Source organism: Erithacus rubecula, assembly GCF_903797595.1.
Source record: "Erithacus rubecula genome assembly, contig: scaffold_176_arrow_ctg1, whole genome shotgun sequence".
Classification (NCBI taxonomy): Eukaryota; Metazoa; Chordata; class Aves; order Passeriformes; family Muscicapidae; genus Erithacus; species Erithacus rubecula.
The window spans coordinates 15,049-40,846 of NW_027636133.1; the positions used below are offsets into that span (position 1 = coordinate 15,049).

At 48.3% G+C, this 25,798-nt stretch overlaps 1 protein-coding gene across 2 annotated transcripts; it reads left to right on the forward strand.

The window, feature by feature from the left end:
• The first annotated feature begins 1,199 nt into the window (after window positions 1-1,199).
• On the forward strand, window positions 1,200-24,666 carry PPP1R16A (protein phosphatase 1 regulatory subunit 16A). Of its 2 annotated transcripts, none has more exons than XM_079332195.1 (11): window positions 1,200-1,323; window positions 5,430-5,935; window positions 8,213-8,283; window positions 12,115-12,260; window positions 14,399-14,502; window positions 16,342-16,466; window positions 17,049-17,174; window positions 18,731-18,806; window positions 20,927-21,056; window positions 22,767-22,899; window positions 24,230-24,666. In XM_079332195.1, the coding sequence occupies exons 2-11, from the start codon at window positions 5,665-5,667 to the stop codon at window positions 24,599-24,601; spliced, it is 1,554 nt and encodes a 517-aa protein (XP_079188321.1). In that variant the 5' UTR covers window positions 1,200-1,323; window positions 5,430-5,664; the 3' UTR covers window positions 24,602-24,666. The 2 variants fall into 2 exon arrangements, with proteins under 2 accessions (XP_079188321.1, XP_079188322.1); XM_079332196.1 differs by having other exon boundaries at window positions 1,201-1,288.
• Window positions 24,667-25,798: the final 1,132 nt, after the last annotated feature.

Genomic DNA, 25,798 nt, shown 5'->3' on the forward strand with positions numbered 1-25,798 from the left:
CACCCAGAATACAACTCAATTTCCCCCCAAATACACGCAAAATATCCCCCAAATACACCCCAAAAATAAATCTCAAAATCCCCAAAATATCCCCAAAAGACCCCCCAAAACAAACCTCAAAATGCCCCCAAAACACACCCGAAATACCCCAAAATATCCGAAACTTCACCCCAATACCCCCTAAATACACCCAAACCACATCAAAAATATCCCCAAAATACAACTCAAATATCCCCCAAATACACCCAAAATATCCCCCAAATACACCCCAAAATAAACCTCAAAATTCCCCAAATATCTTAAAATATCCTTCAAATACACCCCAAAATGAACCTCAAATACCTCCAAAATACATCTCAAATACCCCAAAATATCCCCAAAATACGACTCAAACACCCCCAAAATACTCACAAAATACATTTAAAAAACCCCCCAAAATAAACCCTAAATATCTTAAAATATCCCCAAAGGACACCCCAAAATAAACCTCAATTATCCAAAAATACCCCCTGAAAATACACTCAAAATATCCCCAAAATACACCCAAAAAGATCTAAAAAATATTCCCCAAAATACCTAAAAAATACTCCTAAAAATACACCTGAAATGCCAAAAAAAATCCTAAAAATACACCTGAAATGCCTAAAAATACCCCCCAAAAAACATTCAAAATACCCCCAAAAATACCCCCAAAGTGCATCTCAAATATCCCCAAAACACACCCCCAAAAAATATTAAAAAAACCCCCAAACCCCTAAAACACCCTAAAATATCTCAAAATACACCCAAAACATCCCAAAATACACCCAAAAATACCCCTCCAAAAATATCCAAAATACCCCAAAATACACTCAAAAAAAATCTCCAAAAATCCCCCAAAATCATCTCAAATACTCCCAAAAAACCACCTAAAACACCCCCAAAACCACCTAAAATAGCCCAAAAAATCTCAAAATACCCCAAAACACACTCAAAACACCCCAAGTATCTCGAAATATCCAAAAACACCCCAAAAATATCTCAAAATACCCAAAAAAATCCCAAAAAATCCCCAAATTTTGGGGTTCCCCCCCTTGTCCGCCCGTCCGCTAGGGGGCGCCACGCCTCGCCCGCCATCTTGAGTGTGGCGGCACCTCCGGACACTTCCGGGTTTCCCTCCACTCACTTCCGGCGTCACCGGAAGCGGCGGCGTCGCCATGGCGACAGCCCCGCCTCGGGGCAGCGGCGGCGCCGAGCAGGGCCCGAGGCCGCGGCGGGGACGAGGAGGCGACAAGGAGGCGACAAGGAGGTGACGAAGAGGGGACAGCGAGGCGACAGCGGCCGGTAACGGGGAGTGGCGGCGGCGCGGTGACCCCGCGGAGGGGGAAGGGGGCGCTAGAGGGGGGCCGGGTAAAATGGCGGTGACGTGAGGGGAGTGAGGGGACATGGCGGGAATGGTGAGGGGAGTGAGGGGACGTGGAGGGAATCGCGAGGGGATTTTGGGGACATTGGGGGGTTTTTGGGGGGTTCTGGAGTGAGGAGGGGGTTGGGGACAGGGGGTGGGGGCGGGTTTTGGGGTCTGGGGGTGGTTTGGGGTCCCCTCAGGGGAGTCTTGGGGACAAGTGAGGGATTGAGGGGACACTGGGGTCCCCCTAGGGGGGACCTTGGGGACAAATTCAGGGATTTGGGGGGACATTGGGGACATTGGGGTCCCTTTGGAAGGGTCTTGGGGACAAGTTCATGGACTTGGGGACAAGGTCAGGGATTTGGAGGGACATTGGGGTCCCCTCAGGGAGGGACTTGGGGACATTGGGGTCCCTTCAGGGAGGAATTTGGGGACAAATTCAAGGACTTGAGAGGACACTGGGGACATTGAGATCCCCTTGGAAGGGTCTTGGGGACAAGTTCAGGGACTTGGGGGGACCTTGGGGACATTGGGGTCACTTCAGGGGGGTCTTGGGGACGAATTCAGGGATTTGAGGGGACCTTGGGGACAAGTTCAGGGACTCAGGGGAACCCTGGTGACAACGTCAGGGATTTGGGGACATTGGGGTCCCCTCAGGGAGGGTCTTGGGGACAAATTCAAGGACTTGAGGGGACCTTGGGGACATTGGGGTCCCCTTGGAAGGGTCTTGAGGTCAAATTCAGGGATTTGGGGACAAGGTCAGGGATTTGAGGCAACATTGGGGACATTGGGGTTACTTCAGGGGGACCTTGGGGACAAATTCAGGGATTTGAGGGGACATTGGGGACACTGGGTTCTCCTCAGGGGGACCTTGGGGACACTGGGGTCCCCTCAGGAGGGTTTTGGGGACAAGTTCAGGGATTTGAGGGGACATTGGGGACATTGGGGACATTGGGATCTCCTCAGGGGGACCTTGGGGACAAATTCAGGGATTTGAGGGGACATTGGGGTCACTTCAGGGAGGGTTTTGGGGACAAATTCAGGGATTTGAGGGGACATTGGTGTCCCCTTGGTGACACCCCCCAGCTGTCACCAGGATCCCTCTCCCTCCCCTCCCAATTCAGCCATTTAAAGCCCCCCCAGAGGTGACAGTTCCCCATTTTGGGGACATCAGGGTGGCACCTTGGTGACACCAAATCCCTCCTGAGCCCGGAGTGACGTCGGTGCTGATCAATAAAAGATCAGGAGTTGGGTTTTGGAAAGAAAAAAAAATTTGAAAGGGAAATTTTCCTGCCGGGATCTGGTGACAAATTCCCCACCCTGAGATCCTGGATGGGTCAAATCTCCAAATTTTGGGGGATTTTGAGGGAATTTTGGGGCAATTTTGAGGAATTTTGGGGAATTTTGAGGGAAAACTGGGGCAATTTTGAGGAATTTTGGGGAATTTTGAGGCTGTTTTGAGGAATTTTTGAGCCTGTTAAGAAAAATTTTGAGCCTGTTTTGTGGGATTTTGGAGCTATTTGAGGAAAATTTGGGTTATTTTGGGGAATTTGGGGGCTGTTTTCAAGAATTTTGGGGTTGTTTTGGAAAATTTTGAGGCTCTTTTGAAGAATTTTGGGGAAATTTGAGAAATTTTGACGAATTTTGAGGAATTTTTGGTTATTTTGAGGAAAATTTGGGTTATTTTGGGGAATTTGGGGGCTGTTTTCAAGAATTTTGGGGTTGTTTTGAAAAATTTTGAGGCTCTTTTGAAGAATTTTTGGGGAATTTTGAGGAATTTTTTGGTTATTTTGAGGAATTTTGAGGCTGTTTTGAAGAATTTGGGGGATTTTGAGGAATTTTGGGGCTGTTTTGAAAAATTTTGAGGCTCTTTTGAAGAATTTTGGGGAAATTTGAGAAATTTTGTGGAATTTTGAGGAATTTTGGGTTATTTTGAGGAATTTGGGGCTGTTTTGAAGAATTTGGGGAAATTTGGAGGAATTTTGGGGCTGTTTTGAGGAATTTTGGGCTATTTTGGGGAATTTTGAGGAATTTTGGAGTTATTCTGAAGAATTTAGAGGGTTTTTTCAAGAAATTTTGGGTTATTTTGAGAAATTTTGAGGCTGTTTTCAAGATTTTTGGGGATTTGAAAATTTTTCAGTCTGTTTTGAGGAATTGTGGGTTATTTTGAGGATTTTTGGGGCTGTTTTCAAAAATTTTTGGGCTGTTTTCAATAATTTTGGAGCTTTTTCAAGAAATTTTGGGGAATTTTGAGGAATTTTGGGGTCATTTTGAAGGATTTTGGGGCTGTTTTCAACAATTTTGGGAAATTTTGAGGAATTTTGGGCTATTTTGAGGAATTTGGAGGAATTTTCAAGAATTTCGGGGCTGCTTTGAAGAATTTTTGGGCCATTTTGAAGAATTTTGGGGCTGTGTTCAAGAATTTTGGGTTATTTTGAGTAATTTTGGGTTATTTTTCAGAATTTTGGGTTATTTTTCAGGATTTGGGGTTATTTTGAGTAATTTTGGGTTATTTTTCAGAATTTTGGGTTATTTTTCAGGATTTTGGGTTATTTTGAGTAATTTTGGGTTATTTTTCAGAATTTCGGGTTATTTTCAGAATTTTGGGTTATTTTGAGTAATTTGGGGTTATTTTTGCAGAATTTTGGGTTATTTTGAGTAATTTTGGGTTATTTTGAGTAATTTTGGGTTATTTTTCAGAATCTTGGTGCTGTCTCATGACATTTCAGACTCCTAAATATTTTTTTTTTAATCATTGAAAATTCCATCTCTTTTCCCACAAGAATTCCCAAATTTGGCTCTGCTGGGGTCCCAGTTTTCCCCTTTTCCACCCCCTCTCTCTGTGGATTTTTCTCCTCAGCATTCCAAAGGGATTTACCTTGGGATTAAGGGAATTTTTTCCTCCTTCCCTGTTTGGACTTTGCCCAGATCAGGGAGGGGAAGGAGCTTGGGAATCTGGTTCCGCCGGAATCCTCCGCGGGGCGGAGCCGCTCCCAGATTTTTTTATTTGTTTTTTTTTCTTTTCCCACACCCTGGATCCCCCTTTGGATCAAAATTCCTGCTGATCCACTCCCAAAAAACCAAAAAAAACCCATTTTTTTAGATTTTTTTTTTTTTTTTTTTTGGGATTCCAGGTCAATCCTGGATTAGGCAAACTGGGAGAACCGGGTTGGGCTCCAGCCTCTCCCTGGATTTCACAATTAATTAATTTAATTTTTTTTCCCTCTTCCACACCCAAAATTCTCCCTTTGGATCAAAATTCCTGCTGATCCATTCCCAAAAAAAAATCTCAACAACAACAACAAAAATTCCAATTTCTTTGGTTTTTTTTTTCCATTGGATTCGAGGTCAATCCCGAATTAGGAAAACCGGGTTGGGCTCCAGCCTCTCCCTGGATTTAACAATTTTTATTTTTAATTGCTTTTTTTTTCCTCTTCCACACCCAAAATTCTGCTGGATCCCCCTTTGAATCAAAATTCCTGCTGATCCATTCCCAAAAAAAAATCAAACAGAAACAAAAATAAAATTCCTTTTTTTATTTTTTGGTTTGATTCGAGGTCAATCCCGACTTAGGAAAACCGGGTTGGGCTCCAGCCTCTCCCTGGATTTAACAATTTTTTTATTTTTAATTTTTTTTTCCTCTTCCACACCCAAAATTCTCCCTTTGGATCAAAATTCCTGCTGATCCATTCCCAAAAAAAAAACCCCAACAACAAAAATTCCTTTTTTTTTTTTTTTTATTCCAGGTCAATGACGGATTAGACAAACTGGGAAAACTGGGTTGGGCTCCAGCCTCTTCCTGGATTTAACAATTTTTTTTTTTTCCTTTTCCACACCCAAAATTCTCCTGGATCCCCCTTTGGATAAAAATTTCTGCTGATCCATTCCCATAAAAACAACAACAACAATAAAAATTCCTTGGTTTTTTTTGTTTTTTTATTTTGGTTTGATTCCAGGTCAATCCTGGATTAGGCAAACTGGGAAAACCGGGTTGGGCACCAGCTCCTCCCTGAATTTACCAATCCCTTGTTTTCCCCTTCCACAGAATTCATCCCACGGGATCTTCCCAACATTCCCACTGGAAGCTCTTCCAGAAGGTGGAAAAACAGGAGAATCGAGCAGGAAAACAGGAATTCCGACACCGGGAATTCACCTCGGCAAAAACCAGGAGATGCTCCCCAAACTCCAACCACCCCCAAAATTTGGGAAAACCCTAAGGATAGGGTGATGCTGCAACTCCCAGCCCTCATTCCCAAATTTTTCCGTGGGGATTCCGGAAGATGGCGGAGCACCAGGAGCTGCTGGCGGAGATGCCGGCAGTTTGCCGGCTCAGCACGCCGGAGCGACTCCGGCACGCCCAGAAACGCCGGGCTCAGCAGCTGAAGAAATGGGCCCAGGCAGAGAAGGAAATCCCAGGAATTCCCAAGGGAGGAGGAGGAGGAGGAGAGAGGAAGAGGAGGAGGAGGAAGAGTGGCAGCCACGGGAAGCGAGTGACGTTCCCGGCCAGCGTCCGGCTGCTGGAAGCGGCCGCGCGGCACGACGCCGAGGAAGGTGGGTGGGTGTTGGAATTCCTTGGGTTTTTTGGGGGGGAATTCTGATATTTTGGGGGAATGTGGTGGTGGAATTGGTTTGGGATAATTGGAGGGGTTCTGTTGAAATTCTTGGAAGGGGCGTTGGGATTTTTGGGAGCGCCATTGGGATGATCCATGGATCCATTGGGATTCCTGGTGGTTTCATTGGGATGCTCATGGTGCCATTGATACCCTTGGAATTGCCATTGGGATCCTTGGGAATGCCATTGATATCCTTGGAAACACCATTGGAATCCTTGGAATTTCCCTTGGTAGTTCCATTGGAATCACTGGAAATGCCAGTGGAATCCTTGGAATTGCCCTTGGATCCGTTGGGATTCCTGGTGGTTTCATTGGGATGCTCATGGTGCCATTTAGATCATTGCAATTGCCATTGGCATTCTTGGAATTGCCATTGGAATCCTAGGAATTCTCATTGGAATCCTTGGAATTGCCATTGGGATTCTTGGTAGTTCCATTGGAATCATTGGGAATGCCAGTGGTATCCTTGAAATTCTCATTGGGATCCTTGGAATTGCCACTGGAATGCTCCTTGGATCCATTGAGATTCCTGGTGCTTCCACTGGTATCCTTGGAATTGCCATTGGGATCCTTGGAATTGCCATTGGAAACCTTGGGAATTCTCATTGGGATCCTTGGTGATTCCATTGGGATCCTTGGATTAGCCATTGGGATTCCTGGTAGTTCCATTGGAATCCTTGGAATTCCCATTGGAAGCCTTGGAAGCACCACTGGGATCCTTGGAATTGCCTCTGGGACTCTCCTTGGATCCATTGGCATTCCTGGTGGGTGCTTCCATTGGGATCCTTGGAAGCACCATTGGAATCCTTGGAATTGCCCTTGGATCCATTGGGATTCCTGGTGGTTCTATTGGGATGCTCATGGTGCCATTGATACCCTTGGAATTGCCATTGGGATCCTTGGGATTGCCATTGGGATCCCTTGAAGCACCATTGGAACCCTTGGGATTGCCATTGATATCCTTGGAAGCACCAGTGGAATCCTTGGAATTGCCCTTGGATCCATTGGAATTCCTGGTGGTTCCATTGGGATGCTCATGGTGCCATTTGAATCCTTGGAATTACCATTGGAATCCTTGGAATTGCCACTGGGATCCTTGGAATTGCCACTGGGATTCCTGATGCTTCCATTGAAATCCTTGGAAATGCCATTGGGATTCTTGGTATTTCCATTGGAATCATTGGGAATGCCAGTGGTATCCTTGGAATTCTCATTGGGATCCTTGGAATTGCCACTGGAATGCTCCTTGGATCCATTTGGATTCCTGGTGCTTCTACTGAAAAACCTTGGAATTCCCTTTAGGATCCTTGGAATTGCCACTGGGATTCTTGGTGATTCCATTGGAATCCTTGGAATTGCCATTGGGATCCTTGGAATTGCCCTTGGGATTCCTGGAGATTCCATTGGAATCTTTGGAATTGCCGTTGGAGTTCCTGGTGGTTCCACTGGGATTCTCATGGTGCCATTGGAATCCTTGGGAATGCTTTTGGAATCCTTGGAATTGCCATTGGGATCCTTAGAATTTGCATTAGGATCCTTGGAATTGCCATTGGGATTCTTGGAAGCATCATTGGAATTTCTGGTGATTCCACTGAAATCCTTGGAATGACCATTGAGATCCTTGGAATTACCATTGAGATTCCTGGCAGTTCCATTGGAAACCTTGGAATTGCCATTGGGATCCTTGGGATTGCCATTGGAATCTTTGGGATTTCCATTGGAATCCTTGGAATTGCCACTGGGATCCTTGGAAGAGCCACTGAGATTCCAGATGGTTCCATTGGCATCCATGGGAATGCCAGTGGAATCTTTGGAATTGCCACTGGGACTCCTGGAGATTCCATCAGGATCTTTGGGATTGCCGTTGGGATTCTCCTTGGATCCACTGGGATTCCTGGTGCTTCCACTGAAAACCTTGGAATTTCCTTTGGGATCCTTGGAATTGCCACTGGGATCCCTGGTGGTTCCATTGGAATCCTTGGAATTCCTATTGGAATCCTTGGAAGCACCATTGGGATGCTCCATGGATCCGTTGGGTTCCCTGGTGCTTCCACTCGTGGTTCCATGGGAATGTTCCACGCTTCCATTGCCAATCCTGGAATTCCCATCCTGGAATTCCCATCCTGGAGTTCCCATTCTGGAATTCCCAACCCCAGAATTCCAATCCTGGAATTCCCAATCCCGGAATTCCGATGCCGTTCCCGTTCCTCCGCAGTCCGGCAGTTCCTGGAGAGTGGGATCAGCCCCGACCTGTGCAACGAGGACGGGCTGACGGCGCTGCATCAGGTATTCCCAGCACCCAGAATTCCCAGATCCCAGAATTCCCAGATCCCAGAATTCCTGGGATCCCGGAGCATCTGGGTCCTTTCTGTCCCATGAACTGATTGAGATATCCCCCAGTGATCCCAAATCCCAGGGGTCCCAAATCCCAGAGGTCCCAAATCCCAGTGATCCTACATCCAGTCCATTCCCATCCCATTAATTGGTGATCCCAAATCCCAGAGATCCCAAATCCAGTCCATTCCCATCCCATTAATTAGTAATCCCAGATCCTAGTGATCCTAGATCCCAGTGATCCCAAATCCAGGTTCCTCCCATCCCATTAATTGGTGATCCCAAATCCCAGAGGCCCAAATCCCAGAGATCCCCAATCCCAGTGATCCCAAATCTCAGTGATCCCAAATCCCGGTGATCCAAAATCCAGGTTTTCCCCATCCTGTTAATTGGTGATCCCAAATCCCAGAGGTCCCAAATCCAGAGGTCCCTAATCCCAGAGGTCCCAAATCCCAGTGATCCCAAATCCCAGTGATCCCAAATTCCAGAGATCCCACATCCAAGTTCTTCCCATCCTGTTAACTGGTGATCCCAAATCCTAGAGATCCCAAATCCAGTCCATTCCCATCCCATTAATTGTTAATCCCAGTGATCCCAAATCCCAGAGATCCCAAATCCAGGTTCTTCCCATCCCATTAATTGCTAATCCCAGATCCCAGTGATCCCAAATCCCAGAGGTCCCAAATCCCAGTGATCCTAGATCCAGTCCATCCCCATCCCATTAATTGGTAATCCCAGATCCCAGTGATCCCAATCCCAGTGATCCCAAATTTCAGTGATCCCAGATCCAGGCCCTTCTCATCCTGTGAATTGGTGATCCCAAATCCCAGTGATCCCAATCCCAGAGATCCCAAATCCAGACCCATCCCATTAATTAGTTGGTAATTCCAGGTTTTTTCCATCCCATCTCCATCCATTGATCCCAAATCCCAATATCCCATCTCCACATCTTTCCCATCCCGTTAATTGGTGATCCCACATCCCAGTGATCCCACATCCCAGTGATCCCAAATCCAGGCCTTTCCCATCCTGTTGACTGGTAAACCCAATCCCATTATTCCCAGTACTCCTGTTGTTCCCATTATTCCCATAATTCCTGATCCCATCATTCCCATATTTGCACCCCAATCCCATTATTCCCATTATTCACATTCCCAATTCCATTATTCACTTATTTCCAATCCCATTGTTCCCATCATTCCCTTTATTCTCATTCCCAGTCACATTCCTTATCCCATTATTCCCAGTATTCCCAGTCCCATTATTCCCATCATTCCCATTCTGAATACCATTATTCCAATTCTTCCCATTTTCCCAATTGCCATTATTCCCATTATTACTTTCATAATTTCAATCATTCCCATCATTCCCATTATTCTCATTTCCTATCCCATTATTCCCAGTATTCCCCTTCCCATTATTCCCAGTATTCCCAATCCCATCATTCCCAATCCCATTATTCCCATTATTCTTAGTATTCCCATAATTTCCATTATTCCCATTCCCATCATTACCATTTTCCCATGGTTCCCATGATTCCCATTATTCCTATTGTCATTATTCTGAATCCATTATTCCCATTCCCATTATTCCCATTATTCCCATCACTCCCATTATCCCCATTCCCAACCCCATTATTCCCAATTCCATAATCCCATCATTCTCATCATTCCAAACCCCATCATTCCCATCATTGCCCTTTTCCCCACCATTCCCAATCTCATAATTCCCATTATTAAAATTCCCAATCCCATTCCCTATCCCATTTTCCCCATTATTCCCATCGTTCCCACCATTCCCATTATTTCCAATCCCATTGTTCCAATCATTCCCACCACATTCCCATTCCCATTATTCTCATTATTCCCATTCCCAATGGCATCATTGCCATCATTCTCATCATTCCCAGTCCCATTCCCATCATTCCCATTTTTCCCACAATTCCCACCATTCCCAGTGCTGCATCGATGACTCCCTGCCCCTGGTCCAGCTGCTCCTGGACCCTGAAATCCCATTCCCAACCCCAGTGATCCCATTATTCCCATAATCCCATCATTCCCATCATTCTCATCATTCCCAATCCCATCATCCCCACCATTCCCATCATCCCCACCATTCCCATCATTCCCACTATTCCCACCATTACCAACATTCCCATCATTCCCAATCTCATCATTCTCACCATTCCTACAATTCCCACCAATCCCATTCCCACCATTCCAAATCCCACCATTCCCACCATCCCCATCATTCCCACTGCCATCATTTACATCATTCCTATCGTTCCCATCATTCCCAATCCCACCATTCCCAATCCTATTCCCACCATTCTCATCATTCTCATCATTCCCAATCTCATAGTTCCCATTATTCCCATTATCCCCATCATTCCCACCATCCCCACCATTCCCACCATCCCCACCATTCCACCATTCCAATTCCTACCATTCGCAATTCCATCATTCCCACCATTCCCAATTCCACCATTCCCAATCCTATTCTCACCATTTCCAATCCTATTCCCACCATTCCCATCATTCCCATTCTCAATCCCACCAATCCCACCATCCCCACCATTCCCAATCCCACCATTCCCAGCTTTCCCAATCCCATTATTCTCACCATTCTCACCATTCTCAGCATTCCCAATCCCATCATTCTCACCATTCTCACTATTCCCACCATTCCCAGTATTCACAATCCCATCATTCCCAATCCTATTCCCATCATTCCCAATCTCATCATTCCAAATCCTATTCCCACCATTCCCACCATTCCCATCATTCCCAATCCCATTATTCCCACCATTCCCATCATTTTCACCATTCCCACCATGCCTAATCCCATTATTCCCACCATTCCCAATCCCACCATTCCTAATCCTATTGCCACCATTCCCATCATTCCCATCATTCCCATCGTTCCCAATCTCATCATTCCCACCATTCCCATTCCCACTGTTCCCAATCCCACCATTCCCACAATTCCCAATCCCATTATTCCCATTGTTCCCACCATTCCCAATCCTATTCCCATCATCCCCATCATTCGCATCATTCCCAATCTCATCATTCCCACCATTCCCATTATTCCCACCATTCCCACCATCCTCACCATTCCCATCATCTCCACCATTTCCACCATTCCCACCATCCCCGCCATTCCCATTCCCACCATCCCCACCATTCCCATTTCCACCATTCCCATCATTCCAAATCCCACCATCCCCACCATCCCCACCATCCCCACCATTCCCATTTCCATTATTCCCACCATTCCCACTGTCCGCACGATTCCCAATTCCATTATTCCCACCATTCTCCCCATTCCCACCATTCCCATTCCCATTATTCCCACCATTCCCATCATCACCACCATTCCCACCATTCCCATCATCACCACCATTCCCACCATTCCCCCCATTCCCACCATTCTCATCATCACCACCATCCCCACCATTCCCACCATTCCCACCATTCCCACCATTCACAATCCCATTATTCCCATTATTGGCACCATTCCCAATCCCATCATTCCCAATCCTATTCCTATCATTCCCAATCCTATTCCCACCATTCCCAATCCTACCATCCCCATCATCCCCACCATTCCCACCATCCCCACCATTCTCACCATTCGCAATCCCATTATTCCCATTATTGGCACTATTCCCATTATTCCCATCATTCCCAAAACTATTCCCACCATTCCCAATCCTACCATTCCTACCATCCCCACCATTCCCACCATTCCCATTCCCACCATTCCCACTGCCATTCCCAGTGCTGCATCGATGACTCGGTGCCGCTGGTGCGGCTGCTGCTGGACGGCGGCGCCGACGCCAACGCGCGTGACGCCGAGCTCTGGACGCCGCTGCACGCCGCCGCCACCTGCGGCCACCTGCCGCTGGTGCAGCTGCTCATCCAGCGGTAATCCCTCCCCAAAAACACCGTGTCACTGATCCCAAATCCCAGAACCCCAAATCCCTGGTGTTGCCCATTAATTCCTGTTAATTAATCCCGTTAATAGACCTGTTAATTGGCAGGAAGGTGGTGCACGGTTCCAGCGCGTCCAAAATTCCTGTAACTCCCCAAGTAATCCCATGAATCCCATAAATCTCAAATTCCTGATAATCCCATAAATTCCCTAAATCTCAAATTCCTGGTAGTCCCATAAATTCCCTAAATCTTAAACTTCAGGTAATCCCATAATCCCATAAGTCTCAAATTCCTGGTAATCCCATAAATCCCATAATACCACAAACCCCATAAACTTCATAATCCCATTAATCTCATTAACCCAATAATCCCACAAATACAATAATATCACGATCCAATTAATCCTATTAATCCAATAATTCCATAATTCAAATAATCCCATAATCCCACAAACCCCACAATATCCCATTATATCCCAAATCCCATTAATATCGTAATCTCATAATTCCAATAATACCATATTCAAATTTCTACTAAAAATTCCATAGTCCAAATAATCCCATGAAACCCATAATACCATTATTCCATAATACCATTAATCCCACAATCTCAGAGTCCCAATAATATCATAAATTCTACAAACCCGTTAAATCCCAAATTCTTGTTATTTCCCATTATTTCCCGTTAATTAATCCTGTTAATAGTCCCGTTAATTGGTGGGTAGGGGGTGCACGGTTCCAGCACGTCCAAAATTTCTGTAACTCCCCAAGTAATCCCATGAATCCCATAAATCTCAAATTCCTGGTAATCCCATAAATTCCCTAAATCTCCAATTTCAGGTAATCCCATAATCCCATAAATCTTAAATTCCTGGTAGTCCCATAAACCCCATAATCCCATAAACTCCATAATCCTGTAAACCCCATAAATGTAATAATCAAATTAATCTCATTAACATAATAATCCCACAAATCCAATAATATAATTAATCCAATTAATCCCACAATCCCAGTCCAAATAATCCCACAAACCCCATAATCCCTTATATCCCACTATCCCGATAATCTCATTATCATAATCCCATAAATCCAATAATACCATATTCAAATTTCTCCTAAAAATTCCATAGTCCAAATAATCCCATGAAGCCCATAATACCATTATCCCATAATACCATCAATCCCACAAACCCATAGTCCCAATAATCCCATAATGCCATTAATCCCATTTCATAGTCCCAATATACCCATTAAATCCCATAAACCCCATAATCTCACAAATCCTTTAAACAGCATAAATCCCATAATCCCAGTAATCCCATAACCACATAATCACATTAATACCATAAATTCCATGTTCACCATAATCTCAAAAACCTTATAATCCCATAAATACCATAATTCCATTAATCCCAAAAACCCACAATCCCATAAATGAAAAAATACCATTATTCCCATAATCCCAAATCCCTGGCAATCCCATAAATACTATAATCCCATAAATTCCATAAACACATTATCCCAATAAACCTCATAATCCAAATAATCCTATTAATCCCATTCTTTCAAAAATCCCATAACCCCATAAATGCCACAATCACTGTAATCATATTAATCTCATAATCCCACAAATCCAAAAATCCCATAATCTCATTAATCCCATTAATCCCACAAAGACATACTCCCAATAATCCCATACCCCCAATAATCCCATAATACCATTAATCCCACAATTTCATTGTCCCAAAAACACCAATTCTACAAACCCATTCAATCCCATAAACCCCATAATCCCATAAATCCAATAATCTCCTAATGCAGCAAATCCTTTAAACAGCATAAATCCCAAAATCCCAGTTATCCCATAATCACATTAATCCCATAAATTCCATATTCACCATAATCCCATAAACCCAATAATCCTATAAGTACCATAATTCCATCAATCCCATAAACTCCACAATCCCATAAATTCAACGATCGCATAAATCCCAAAATGCCATAAATGCCAGAATACCATTAATCCCATAATCCCAAATCTCTGGCAATCCCATAAACCCGATACTCCCACAATCCCTGAATTAATTAATTACCTAACGGATCAATTAACGAGTTGATTAATGTCTGCAGCGGCGCCGACGTGCTGGCGCTGAACTCTGACGGGAACATGCCGTACGACCTGTGCGAGGACGAGGCCACGCTGGACTGCCTGGAGAGCGCCATGGCCGGGCTGGGTGAGCCCTCCTGGGATTGGCAGGCATGGGATTAGGATTGGTGGGATTAGGATTTATGGGATTAGGATTGGTGGGATTAGGATTGGTGGGATTATAATTGATGGGTTTAGAATTGGTGGGATTGATTGATGGGTTTAGGATTGTGGGATGATGATTGATGGGATTGGGATTGGTGGGATTGATTGATGGGTTTAGAATTGGTGGGATTGATTGATGGGTTTAGGATTGGTGGGATGATTGATGGGTTTAGGATTGGTGGGTTGATGATTGATGGGATTGGGATTGGTGGGATTGATTGATGGGTTTAGGATTGGTGGGATTGATTGATGGGTTTAGGATTGGTGGGATTGATTGATGGGTTTAGGATTGGTGGGATGATGATTGATGGGTTTAGGATTGGTGGGATGATGATTGATGGGTTTAGGATTGGTGGAATGATGATTGATGGGTTTAGAATTGGTGGGATTGATTGATGGGTTTAGGATTGGTGGGATGATGATTGATGGGTTTAGGATTGGTGGGTTGATGATTGATGGGTTTAGGATTGGTGGAATGATGATTGATGGGTTTATTATTGGTAGCATTAGGATTGATGGGTTTATGATTGATGGGATTAGGATTGTTGGGATTATGATTGATGGGTTTATAATTGCTGGGATTAAGAGTGATGGGATTATGATTGAATGGATTGTCATTGGCTGGGATTAAGATTGATGGGTTTATGATTGGGGGTTGTGATTGGTGGCATTAGGATTGGTGGGATTATGATGGATGGGATTATGATTAACATAATTGATTGGTGGGGTTATGTTTCATTATGATTGATGGGATTATGATGGGTGATATGATGGATGGGATTATGACTGCTGGGATTATGACTGGTGTGATTGGAAGGATTAGGGTTGGTGTAATTGATGGGATTTTGATTGGTGGGTTTATGATTTATGTGATTGATGGGATTATGATGGATGGGGTTATGATTGGAGGGATAGTGATGGGTGGGATTAGGATGGGTAGGATTTGGATTGTGAAAGTAGAATCCCATAAACCTCAAAATGCCATAATCCCATAAATCCCATAATCCCATAACCTGATAATCCCATAACACCATCATCTCATAAATCAGGTAATCCCATAACCTGGAAATCCCATAAATCCCAAATTCCTGGTAACCCCATAATCCCAAGTTTGTGTTATTTCCTGTTAATTCTCATTAATTAATCCCATTAATTGGCCAGAATCCTGTTAATTGCCAGGAAGGTGGTACACAGTTCCAGTGTGTCCAAAATCCTTGTAACTCCCCAAACCAAATAACCCCGTAATCCAATAAATCCCAAAACATCAGTAATCCCATAAATCTAATAATCCCATTATTCCAAATCCTCTCCATTGGGCTTTATGGGATTATGGGATGGTCAGGGATTTGGGATTATGGAGATAGGGGACGGTCAGAGATTTGGGATTATGGGAATATAGGATTATGTGGTTTATGGGATTATAGGATTATCCTATTATTGGATTTATGGGATTGAAATGATAAATGCAGGGAGATGGCACGTGATCCAGGAAATTCAGGATCCCATAAATCCCATACACCCCATAATCCCATAATCCCATAATAATCCCATAATAATCCCACAATAATCCCACAATCAGGCATCACCCAGGAGCAGATTGAGGCGGCGCGCGCGGCCCCCGAGCGCTGCATGATCCAGGAAATTTGGGATCCCATAAATCCCATACACTCCATAATCCCATAAACCTCATAACCCCATTAACCCTATAGCCCCATAATCCCACAATAATCCCACAATAATCCCATAATAATCCCATAACCAGGGATCACCCAGGAGCAGATCGAGGCGGCGCGCGCGGCCCCCGAGCGCTGCATGATCCAGGAAATTCAGGATCGGATCCGGGACGGAACCGACCTGGACCTGCCCGGGGCACACGGGGCCACCCTGGTGTGTGGGGACACTGGGGACACTGGGGACACTGGGGGGTGGCACTGGGGTTGGGGACAATGCAGGGGGAGGGATTGTGGTTGGGGTGACACTGGAGGGATTGGGGTGACACTGGTGACAATGGGAGGGGATTGGGATGATAGTGGGAGGGTCAGGGTGGCACTGGGGGACACTGGGAGGGGATTGGGGTGGCACTGGTGACACTGGGAGGGTCAGGGTGACACTGGGGGTCACTGGGAGGGGATTGGGGTGACACTGGTGACAGTGGGAGAGTCAGGGTGACACTGGGGGGTCACTGGGAGGGGATTGGGGTGGCACTGGTGACACTGGGAGGGTCAGGGTGACACTGGGGGGTCACTGGGAGAGCTTTGTGGTCCTGTCCCCAAATGTCTCCAAATCTGTCCCCAAACATGTCTCCAAACCTGTCCCCAAACATGTCTCCAAACCTGTCCCCAATCCCCCCAATGTCTCCAAATGTCCCCCAATGTCCCCAGTGTCCCCAATGTCCCCAGTGTCCCCAATGTCCCCAATCCCCCTGAGTGTCCCCAATGTCCCCAATGTCCCCAATGTCCCCTGTCCCAGCTGCACGTGGCCGCTGCTCACGGGTTCCAGGCTGCGGCCGAGCTGCTGCTGCAGCACCGAGCACGAACCGACTGCAGGGACCAGGACGGGTGGGAGCCACTGCATGCAGCTGCCTGCTGGGGACAGGTGACAAACTGGGAGCACTGGGAGGGACTGGGAGCACTGGGAGGGGTGGGAGCCACTGCATGCTGCTGCCTGCTGGGGACAGGTGACAAACTGGGAGCACTGGGAGGGACTGGGAGCACTGGGAGGGGTGGGAGCCACTGCATGCTGCTGCCTGCTGGGGACAGGTGACAAACTGGGAGCACTGGGAGGGACTGGGAGCACTGGGAGGGGTGGGAGCCACTGCATGCAGCTGCCTGCTGGGGACAGGTGACAAACTGGGAGCACTGGGAGGGGTGGGAGCCACTGCATGCTGCTGCCTGCTGGGGACAGGTGACAAACTGGGAGCACTGGGAGGGACTGGGGGACACTGGGGAGACTGGGGGCACTGGGAGGGACTGGGAGGGGTGGGAGCCACTGCATGCTACTGCCTGCTGGGGACAGGTGACAAACTGGGAGCACTGGGAGGGACTGGGGGACACTGGGGGGACTGGGGGCACTGGGAGGGACTGGGAGGGGTGGGAGCCACTGCATGCTGCTGCCTGCTGGGGACAGGTGACACAAACTGAGGACACTGGGAGGGACTGGGGGGCACTGGGGGGCACTGGGAGGGGGAGGAGGAGGCACTGGTGATACTGGGGAGGGTCCCCATGGCCATGGTGACACTCTAAGGGTCAGGGTGGCGCCGGGAGTCACTGGAGGGATTTGGGATGGCACTGGTGACACTGGGAGGTGATTGGGGTGACACTGGTGATACTGGGAGGGGATCAGGGTGACACTGGGAGGGGATTAGGGTGACACTGGTGACACTGGGATAGGATCAGTATGACGTTGGTGATACTGGGAGTGGATCAGGGTGGCACTGGTGACACTGGGATGGGATCAAGGTGACACTGGGTTGGGATCAGGGTGACACTGGTGACACTGAGATGGGATCAGGGTGACACTAGTGACACTGGGATGGGATCAGGGTGATACTGGGTTGGGATCAGGGTGACACTGGTGACACTGGGTTGAGGTCAGAGTGACTCTGGGGGTTGGTGGCACCGTGTCCCCCCAGGTGCTGCTGGTGGAGCTGCTGGTGGCTGGGAGGGTTAGGGTGACACTGGTGACACTGGGTTGGTATCAGGGTGACACTGGGAGGGGATCAGGATGACACTGGTGATACTGGGAGGGAATCAGGGTGACACTGAGATGGGATCAGGGTGACACTGGGATGGGATCAGGGTGACACTGGGAGTGGATCAGGGTGACACTGGTGACACTGGGATGGGATCAGGGTGACACTGGTGACACTGGGATGGGGTCAGGGTGACACTGGGATGGGGTCAGGGTGACACTGATGACACTGGGATGGGATCAGGGTGACTCTGGTGACACTGGGTTGGGGTCAGGGTGACACTGGGATGGGGTCAGGGTGACACTGGGAGTGGATCAGGGTGACACTGGTGACACTGGGATGGGATCAGGGTGACACTAGGATGGGATCAGGGTGACTCTGGTGACACTGGGATGGGGTCAGGGTGACACTGGGATGGGGTCAGGGTGACACTGGGGGTTGGTGGCACCGTGTCCCCCAGGTGGCGCTGGCAGAGCTGCTGGTGGCGCACGGCGCCGACCTGAGCGCCCGATCCCGGCTGGATGAGACCCCTCTGGGTGAGACAGGGGGGATGGGACAGGGGACAGGGGAGGGTCTGGGGACACTGGGGACATCGCAGGGACGCTTCGGTGACATTTTGATGACATTTGGAGCCATTTTGCTGCGGTTTTGGTGCCATTTCAGTGATGTTTTGGTGCCATTTCAGTGACATTTCGATGCCACTTTGGTGACGTTCCAGTGACATTTTGGTGACATTTTGGTGCCATTTCAGTGACATTTTGTTGAAGTTTCGGAGCCATTTAGTTGAGGTTTTGGTGCCCTTTTGGTGCCATTTTGGTGACGTTCCAATGACATTTCGGTGACATTTTGGTTCCATTTTTCTGACATTTTGGTGCCATTTCGATGCTGTTTCGGTGCCATTTGCTGCCATTTTGGTGACATCTTGGTGACATTTTGTTGATGTTTTGGTGCCATTTCGGAGCCATTTCAGTGACATTTTGGTTCCATTTTTCTGACATTTTGGTTCCATTTCAATGCTGTTTCTGTGCCATTTTGGTGACATTTTTGTGACATTTTAGTGCCATTTCAGTGACATTTCGGTGCCATTTTGGTGAGGTTCAGTTGCCATTTTAGTGACATTCCAGTGCTGTTTCAGTGAGGTTTTTGTGACATTTCAGTGGTTTTTTGGTGACATTTTGGTGCCATTTCTGTGCCATTTTAGTGACATTCCGGTGCTGTTTCAGTGAGGTTCTTGTGACATTTTGGTGCCACTTTGGTGACATTTTGATGATGTTTCAGTAACATTTTGGTGCCATTTCAGTGACATTTCGATGATGTTTCAGTGACATTTTGGTGCCATTTCAGTGTCATTTTGGTGAGGTTTTGATGCTGTTTTGGTGACATTTTGATGATGTTCCAGTGCATTTTGGTGCCACTTTGGTGACATTTTGGTGCTGGTTTTGTGACATTTGTTTGCCATTTTTGTGCCACTTTGGTGCCACATTGGTGACATTTTGGTGACGTTTTTGTGACATTTTGGTGTCATTTTGGTGCCATTTCTATACCATTTCAGTGACATCTCAGTGCATTTTGGTGCCATTTCGGTGCCACTTTGGTGCCACATTGGTGACATTTTGATGACGTTTTGGTGACATTTTTGTAACATTTTGGTTCCACTTTGGTACCATTTTGGTGCTGTTGTGGTGCATTTTTGTGCCATTTTGGTGCCATTTTGGTGCCATTTTAGTGACAATTTTGTGACATTTTGGTACCACTTTGGTGACATTTTGATGACGTTTCGGTGCATTTTGGTGACGTTTTCGTGACATTTTGGTGCATTTTGGAGCCACATTGGTGCCATTTTGATGACGTTTTTGTGACATTTTGGTGCCATTTTAGTGCCATTTCAGTGACATTTCAGTGCCATTTTGGTGAGGTTCAGTTGCCATTTTGGCACCATTTTGCTGCCATTTTGTTCCATTTTGTTTCATTTAGGTGCTGTTTCGGTGCCATTTTGGTGCCACTTCGGTGCCATTTTGTTCCATTTTGGCACCATTTTGGTTCCATTTTGTTCCATTTGGTGCCATTTTGTTCCATTTTGGTTCCATTTTGTTCCATTTGGTACCATTTTGGCACCATTTTGCTGTCATTTTGTTTAATTTTATTTCATTTTGTTCCATTTTGTTTCATTTTGTTCTAGTTTGTTCCATTTTGTTCTATTTTGGTTCCATTTTGTTCAAATTTTGTTCCATTTTGGTTCCATTTTGTTCCATTTTCTTTCATTTTCGTGCCATTTTGCTGTCATTTTGTTTAATTTTGTTTAATTTTGTTCCATTTCGTTTCATTTTGTTCCCTTTTGTTCTAGTTTGTTCCATTTTGTTCTATTTTGTTTCCTTTTGTTCTAGTTTATTCCATTTCGTTCCATTTTGTTCCCTTTTGTTCTAGTTTGTTCCATTTTGTTCTATTTTGTTCCATTTTGTTTCATTTTGTTTCGTTTCGGTGCCATTTTGGCACCACTTCAGTGCCGTTTTGTTCCATTTTGTTGCATTTTGTTCCATTTTGTTCCATTTTGCTGCCGTTTTGGTGCCATTTCGGTGCAGTTTTGTTGCATTTTGTTCCATTTTGGTTCATTTTGGTGCCATTTTGTCCCTTTCTGTGGGTTCCCCTGCTGTCCCAGACGTGTGTGGCCACGAGGAGGTGCGGGCCAAGCTGCAGGAGCTGAAGCAGCGTCGCGCGGCCGTGCTGCGCTCACAGGAGAAGCAGAAATCCCTGCTGCAGCGGAGAACGTCCAGCGCCGGCAGCCGCGGGTGGGACACCGGGGCACTGGGGACACTGGGGGCACTGGGGACACTGCTGGGGACACTGGGGGGACTGGGGACACTGGGGACACTGGGGGGATTGGGGACACTGGGGGGATTGGGGACACTGGGGACACTGGGGGGACTGGGGACAGGGGGACACTGGGGGGACTGGGGACACTGGGGGGATTGGGGACACTGGGGACATTGGAGACACTGGGGACACTGGGGGGACTGGGGACACTGCTGGGGACACTGGGGGGACTGGGGACACTGGGGGGATTGGGGACACTGGGGACATTGGAGACACTGGGGACACTGGGGACACTGGGGGGACTGGGGACGCTGCTGGGGACACTGGGGGCATTGGGGACACTGCTGGGGACACTGGGGATACCGGAGACATTGGGGACACTGGGGACGCTGGGGGGATTGGGGACACTGGGGACACCGGGAGCACTGGGGATACTGGAGACACTGGGGACACTGGGGACATTGGGGACACTGGGGGGATTGGGGACACCGGGGACACTGGGGACAGTGGGGACACTGGAAGGGGATTGGGGACACCGGGGACATTGGGGATACTGGGGACACCAGGGGGATTGGGGATACTGGGGATACCGGGGACACCGGGGACACCGGAGACACTGGGAGGGAACTGGGGACACTGGGGACATCGGGGACACTGAAAGGGGATTGGGGACACTGGGGACACTGGGAGGGGTTTGGGTGGCACTGGGAGGGGATTGGGGAGCACTGAGTGACACTGGGAGGGGTTTGGGGTGACACTGGTGACAGTGGGAGGGGTTTGGGTGGCACTGGTGACATTGGGAGGGGATTGGGTGACACTGGTGACACTGGGAGAGGATTGGGGGACACTGGGGTGTCACTGGGAGGGGATTGGGGTGACACTGGGAGAAGTTTGGGGTGACACTGGGAGGGGTTTGGGGTGACACTGGTGACACTGGGAGGGGATTGGGGTGACACTGGGGGACACTGGGTGAGGGTCCCCATGGCCATGGTGACACTGGGGGTCACTGGGAGGTGAGTGGGGTGACACTGGGGGACACTGGGTGAGGGTCCCCATGGCCGTGGTGACACTGGGGAGGGGATCAGGGTGACACTGGGAGTCATTGGGAGAGGTTTGGGGTGACACTGGGTGACACTGGGAGGGATTTAGGTGACACTGAGTGACACTGGGAGGGGTTTGGGTGACACTGGTGACACTGGTGGGGATCAGGGGTTGGGTCCCCATGGCCCTGGTGACACTGGGAGTGTCCAAAATCCCTGTCACTCCTGAAATCCCCATGATCCCAACATCCCAAAAACCCCAATAATCCCCATTATCCCAAATCCCCATTCATTCCCATTAATTAATTCCATTAATTAACCCCGTTAATTGCGGTTAATTGCAGGAAGGTGGTGCGCAGGGCCAGCCTGTCAGAGATCCCTAGAAATCCCCCAAATCCTCATTAATCCCCATTAATCCCCATTGATCCCCATTAATCTCTGTCAATAACCATTAATAATCTTTAATAATCGTTAATAATCGTTAATTAAGCCCATTAATTACCCGTGAATTGCAGGAAGGTGGTGCGCAGGGCCAGCCTGTCGGAGATCCCTGTAACTCCCCAATTCCCCATTAATCCCCATTAATCCCCATCAATAATCGTTAATAATCGTTAATTAAGCCCATTAATTACCCGTGAATTGCAGGAAGGTGGTGCGCAGGGCCAGCCTGTCGGAGCGCTCCAGCCTGTACCGGCGGCAGCAGCAGCGAGAGGCGCTGGTGTGGCAGAGAGGGGGACACGGGGACAGCGAGGACGAGGGGACAGCCGAGAGCAGCGGGGTCAGGACACTGCAGGGACACTGCTGGGGACACTGGGGACACTGGGGACACTGGGGACAATGGGGACACTGCAGGGATACTGCTGGGGACACTGGGGACACTGGGGACACTGCAGGGACACTGCTGGGGACACTGCAGGGACACTGCAGGGGACACTGCTGGGGACACTGCAGGGACACTGCTGGGGACACTGCTGGGGACACTGGGGACACTGGGGACACTGCTGGGGACACTGCAGGGACACTGCAGGGGACACTGCAGGGGACACTGGGGGACACTGGGGACACTGCTGGGGACATTGGGGACACTGCTGGGACACTGCAGGGGACACTGCAGGAGACAGTGGGGACACTAGGGACACTGCTGGGACACTGGGGACACTGCTGGGGACACTGCAGGGGACAGTGGGGACACTGCAGGGGACAGTGGGGACACTGCAGGGGACAGTGGGGACACTGCTGGGACACTGCAGGGGACAGTGGGGACACTGCAGGGACACTGGGGACACTGCTGGGGACACTGCTGGGGACATTGGGGACACTGCTGGGACACTGCAGGGGACACTGCAGGGACACTGGGGACAGTGCAGGGGACACTGCTGGGACACTGCATGGGACACTGGGGACAGTGCAGGGGACACTGCTGGGACACTGCATGGGACACTGGGGACACTGCAGGGGACACTGGGGACACTGCTGGGGACATTGGGGGTTTGGGATATTGGGGACATCAAGGGCCATTGGGGACATTGAGGACAGGGACACCTCAGGACGTTGGGGACAGTGGGGACATTGTGGGGGTTGAGGACATTGGGGGATACTGGGGACATTGGGGACATCAGGGACACCTCAGGGGACACTGTGGACATTGGAGACATTGAGACATCAGGGATGAGGGACCTTGGGGATATCATGGGACACTGGGGACATTGTGGGACACTGGGGACATTGGGGTGAAGGACACTGGGAGTGATATTGGGGGTGACATTGAAGGGAGGAACACTGGGGACAATGTGGGACACTGGGGACATCAGTGGGGGTGGCATCGAGGGTGACATCAGGGTGACATTGGGGGGAGGGACACTGGGGACATGGGGGACCTTGGGGACATTGGAGGTGACAGGGGGAGGGAACATTGGGGACATGGGACATTGGGGACAATGTGGGAACTTGGGGACATTGGGGGTGAGGGACACTGGGGACATCAGGTTTGGGGACACTGGTGACACTGGGAGGTGACAAAAATGACAAATGTGACACTGGGAGGTGACACTGGTGACATCACCCTGACTGTCCCCATTGTCCCCTCCCCTTTTTTTGTGTCCCCTCAGGTCCCCTCCCCGCTGCCACCCCTGGACGCCTCCTCGCTGTCCCCTCACCCCAACGGCTCTGCCACCTCCCCCATGTCCCCAACAACGTCCCCAACAACGTCCCCAACAACGTCCCCAACGTCCCCTCACGGTGACAAAAGCCACCCCCACACCTTGGCCGACCTCAAACGGCTCCGGGCGGCCGCCAAATCCCACAACAGCGACCCCAAAAACCCCCAAAAAAACCCCAAAACCCGCCTGGGGGACACGGGGGACACCCCTGGGGCCACCCCTGGGGACATTGGGGACATTGGGGACCCGCCCCTGCTGCGCCTCACGGCGCCGCTCGACGACGCCCCCCCCGAAAAGCAGCGCTGCTGTCGCCTCATGTGACCCCCCCCCCAAAAAGTTTTTGGGGTCACCCCAAATATTTTGGGGTCACCCCAAATTTTTTTGTCACCCCCTGTCCCCTCTCTTGGAATTTGTCATTTTGTCCCCAAAAAAAAAACCCCAAAAAACCAAAAAACGGGGTCGGGTTTTTGCAGCAGGTTTGGTCTGGTTGTGGTTTTGTTTTTTTGGGGTAAAATGGGTTTTGGGGTCACCCCAAAAATTTTTTTGGGGGGTTTAAAATGGGGGGAGGGGAGGGGGGACATCAAAAAGTCACTTTGGGGAGGGTAGGGACACCCCAAAATTGGATTTGGGGTTTTGGGATCCTCAAATCTCACTGGGAAATTTTGGGGATCCCCTAAATCCATATTTGGGGTTTTTGGGTTCCCCCAAATTTTAATTGGGGTTTCCAGGATCCCCAAATTCCCATTGAGAAATTTTGGGGACCCCAAATCCACATTTGAGGATTTTGGGATCCCCCAAATTTAAATGGGGTCTCCAGGACCCCCAAAATCCCATTGAGAAATTTTGGGGACCCCAAGTTCATATTTGGGGTTTTGGGGTCCCTAAATCTCACTGAAAAAAAATTGGGGATCCCCTAAATCCATATTTGGGGTTTTGGGACCCCCAAAATTCATATTTGGGGTTTTAGGACCCCAAATCCACACAGGGAAATTTTGGGGATCCCCCAAATTCACATTTGGGGTTTTGGGAACCCCTAAATTCGTATTTGGGATCCCCCAAATTTTAATTGGGGTTTCCAGGACTCCCAAAATCCCATTGAGAACTTTTGGGGACCCCAAATTTTAATTTGGGGTTTTGAGATCCCAAAATCTCACAGGGAAATTTTGGGGTTCCCCTAAATCCACATCTGGGGTTTTGGGGATCCCCCAAATCCCCCAGGAACGTTTTAGGGCCCCCCAAATTCACATTTGGGATTTTGGGTACCCCTAAATTCATATTTGGGGTTTTAGGACCCCCAAATCCACTCAGGGAAATTTTGGGGATCCCCCAAGTTCACAAATTCCCAAATTCCCCCTAAATCCAGATTTGGGGTTTTGAGATCCCCCAAATTTTAAATGGGGTCTCCAGAACCCCCAAAATCCTATTAAGAAATTTTGGGGACCCCAAATTCATATTTGGGGTTTTAGGACCCCAAATCCACACAGGGAAATTTTGGGGATCCCCTAAATTCACATTTGG

Bases quoted from the DNA above. Each gene is read 5' to 3' on its own strand.
- PPP1R16A (XM_079332195.1), top strand. From the start codon at position 5,665: ATGGCGGAGCACCAGGAGCTGCTGGCGGAGATGCCGGCAGTTTGCCGG. The intron at 12,261-14,398 runs GTAATCCCTCCC...TAATGTCTGCAG, and splicing joins GTGCAGCTGCTCATCCAGCG to CGGCGCCGACGTGCTGGCGC. The intron at 16,467-17,048 runs GTGTGTGGGGAC...CCCCTGTCCCAG, and splicing joins GGGCACACGGGGCCACCCTG to CTGCACGTGGCCGCTGCTCA.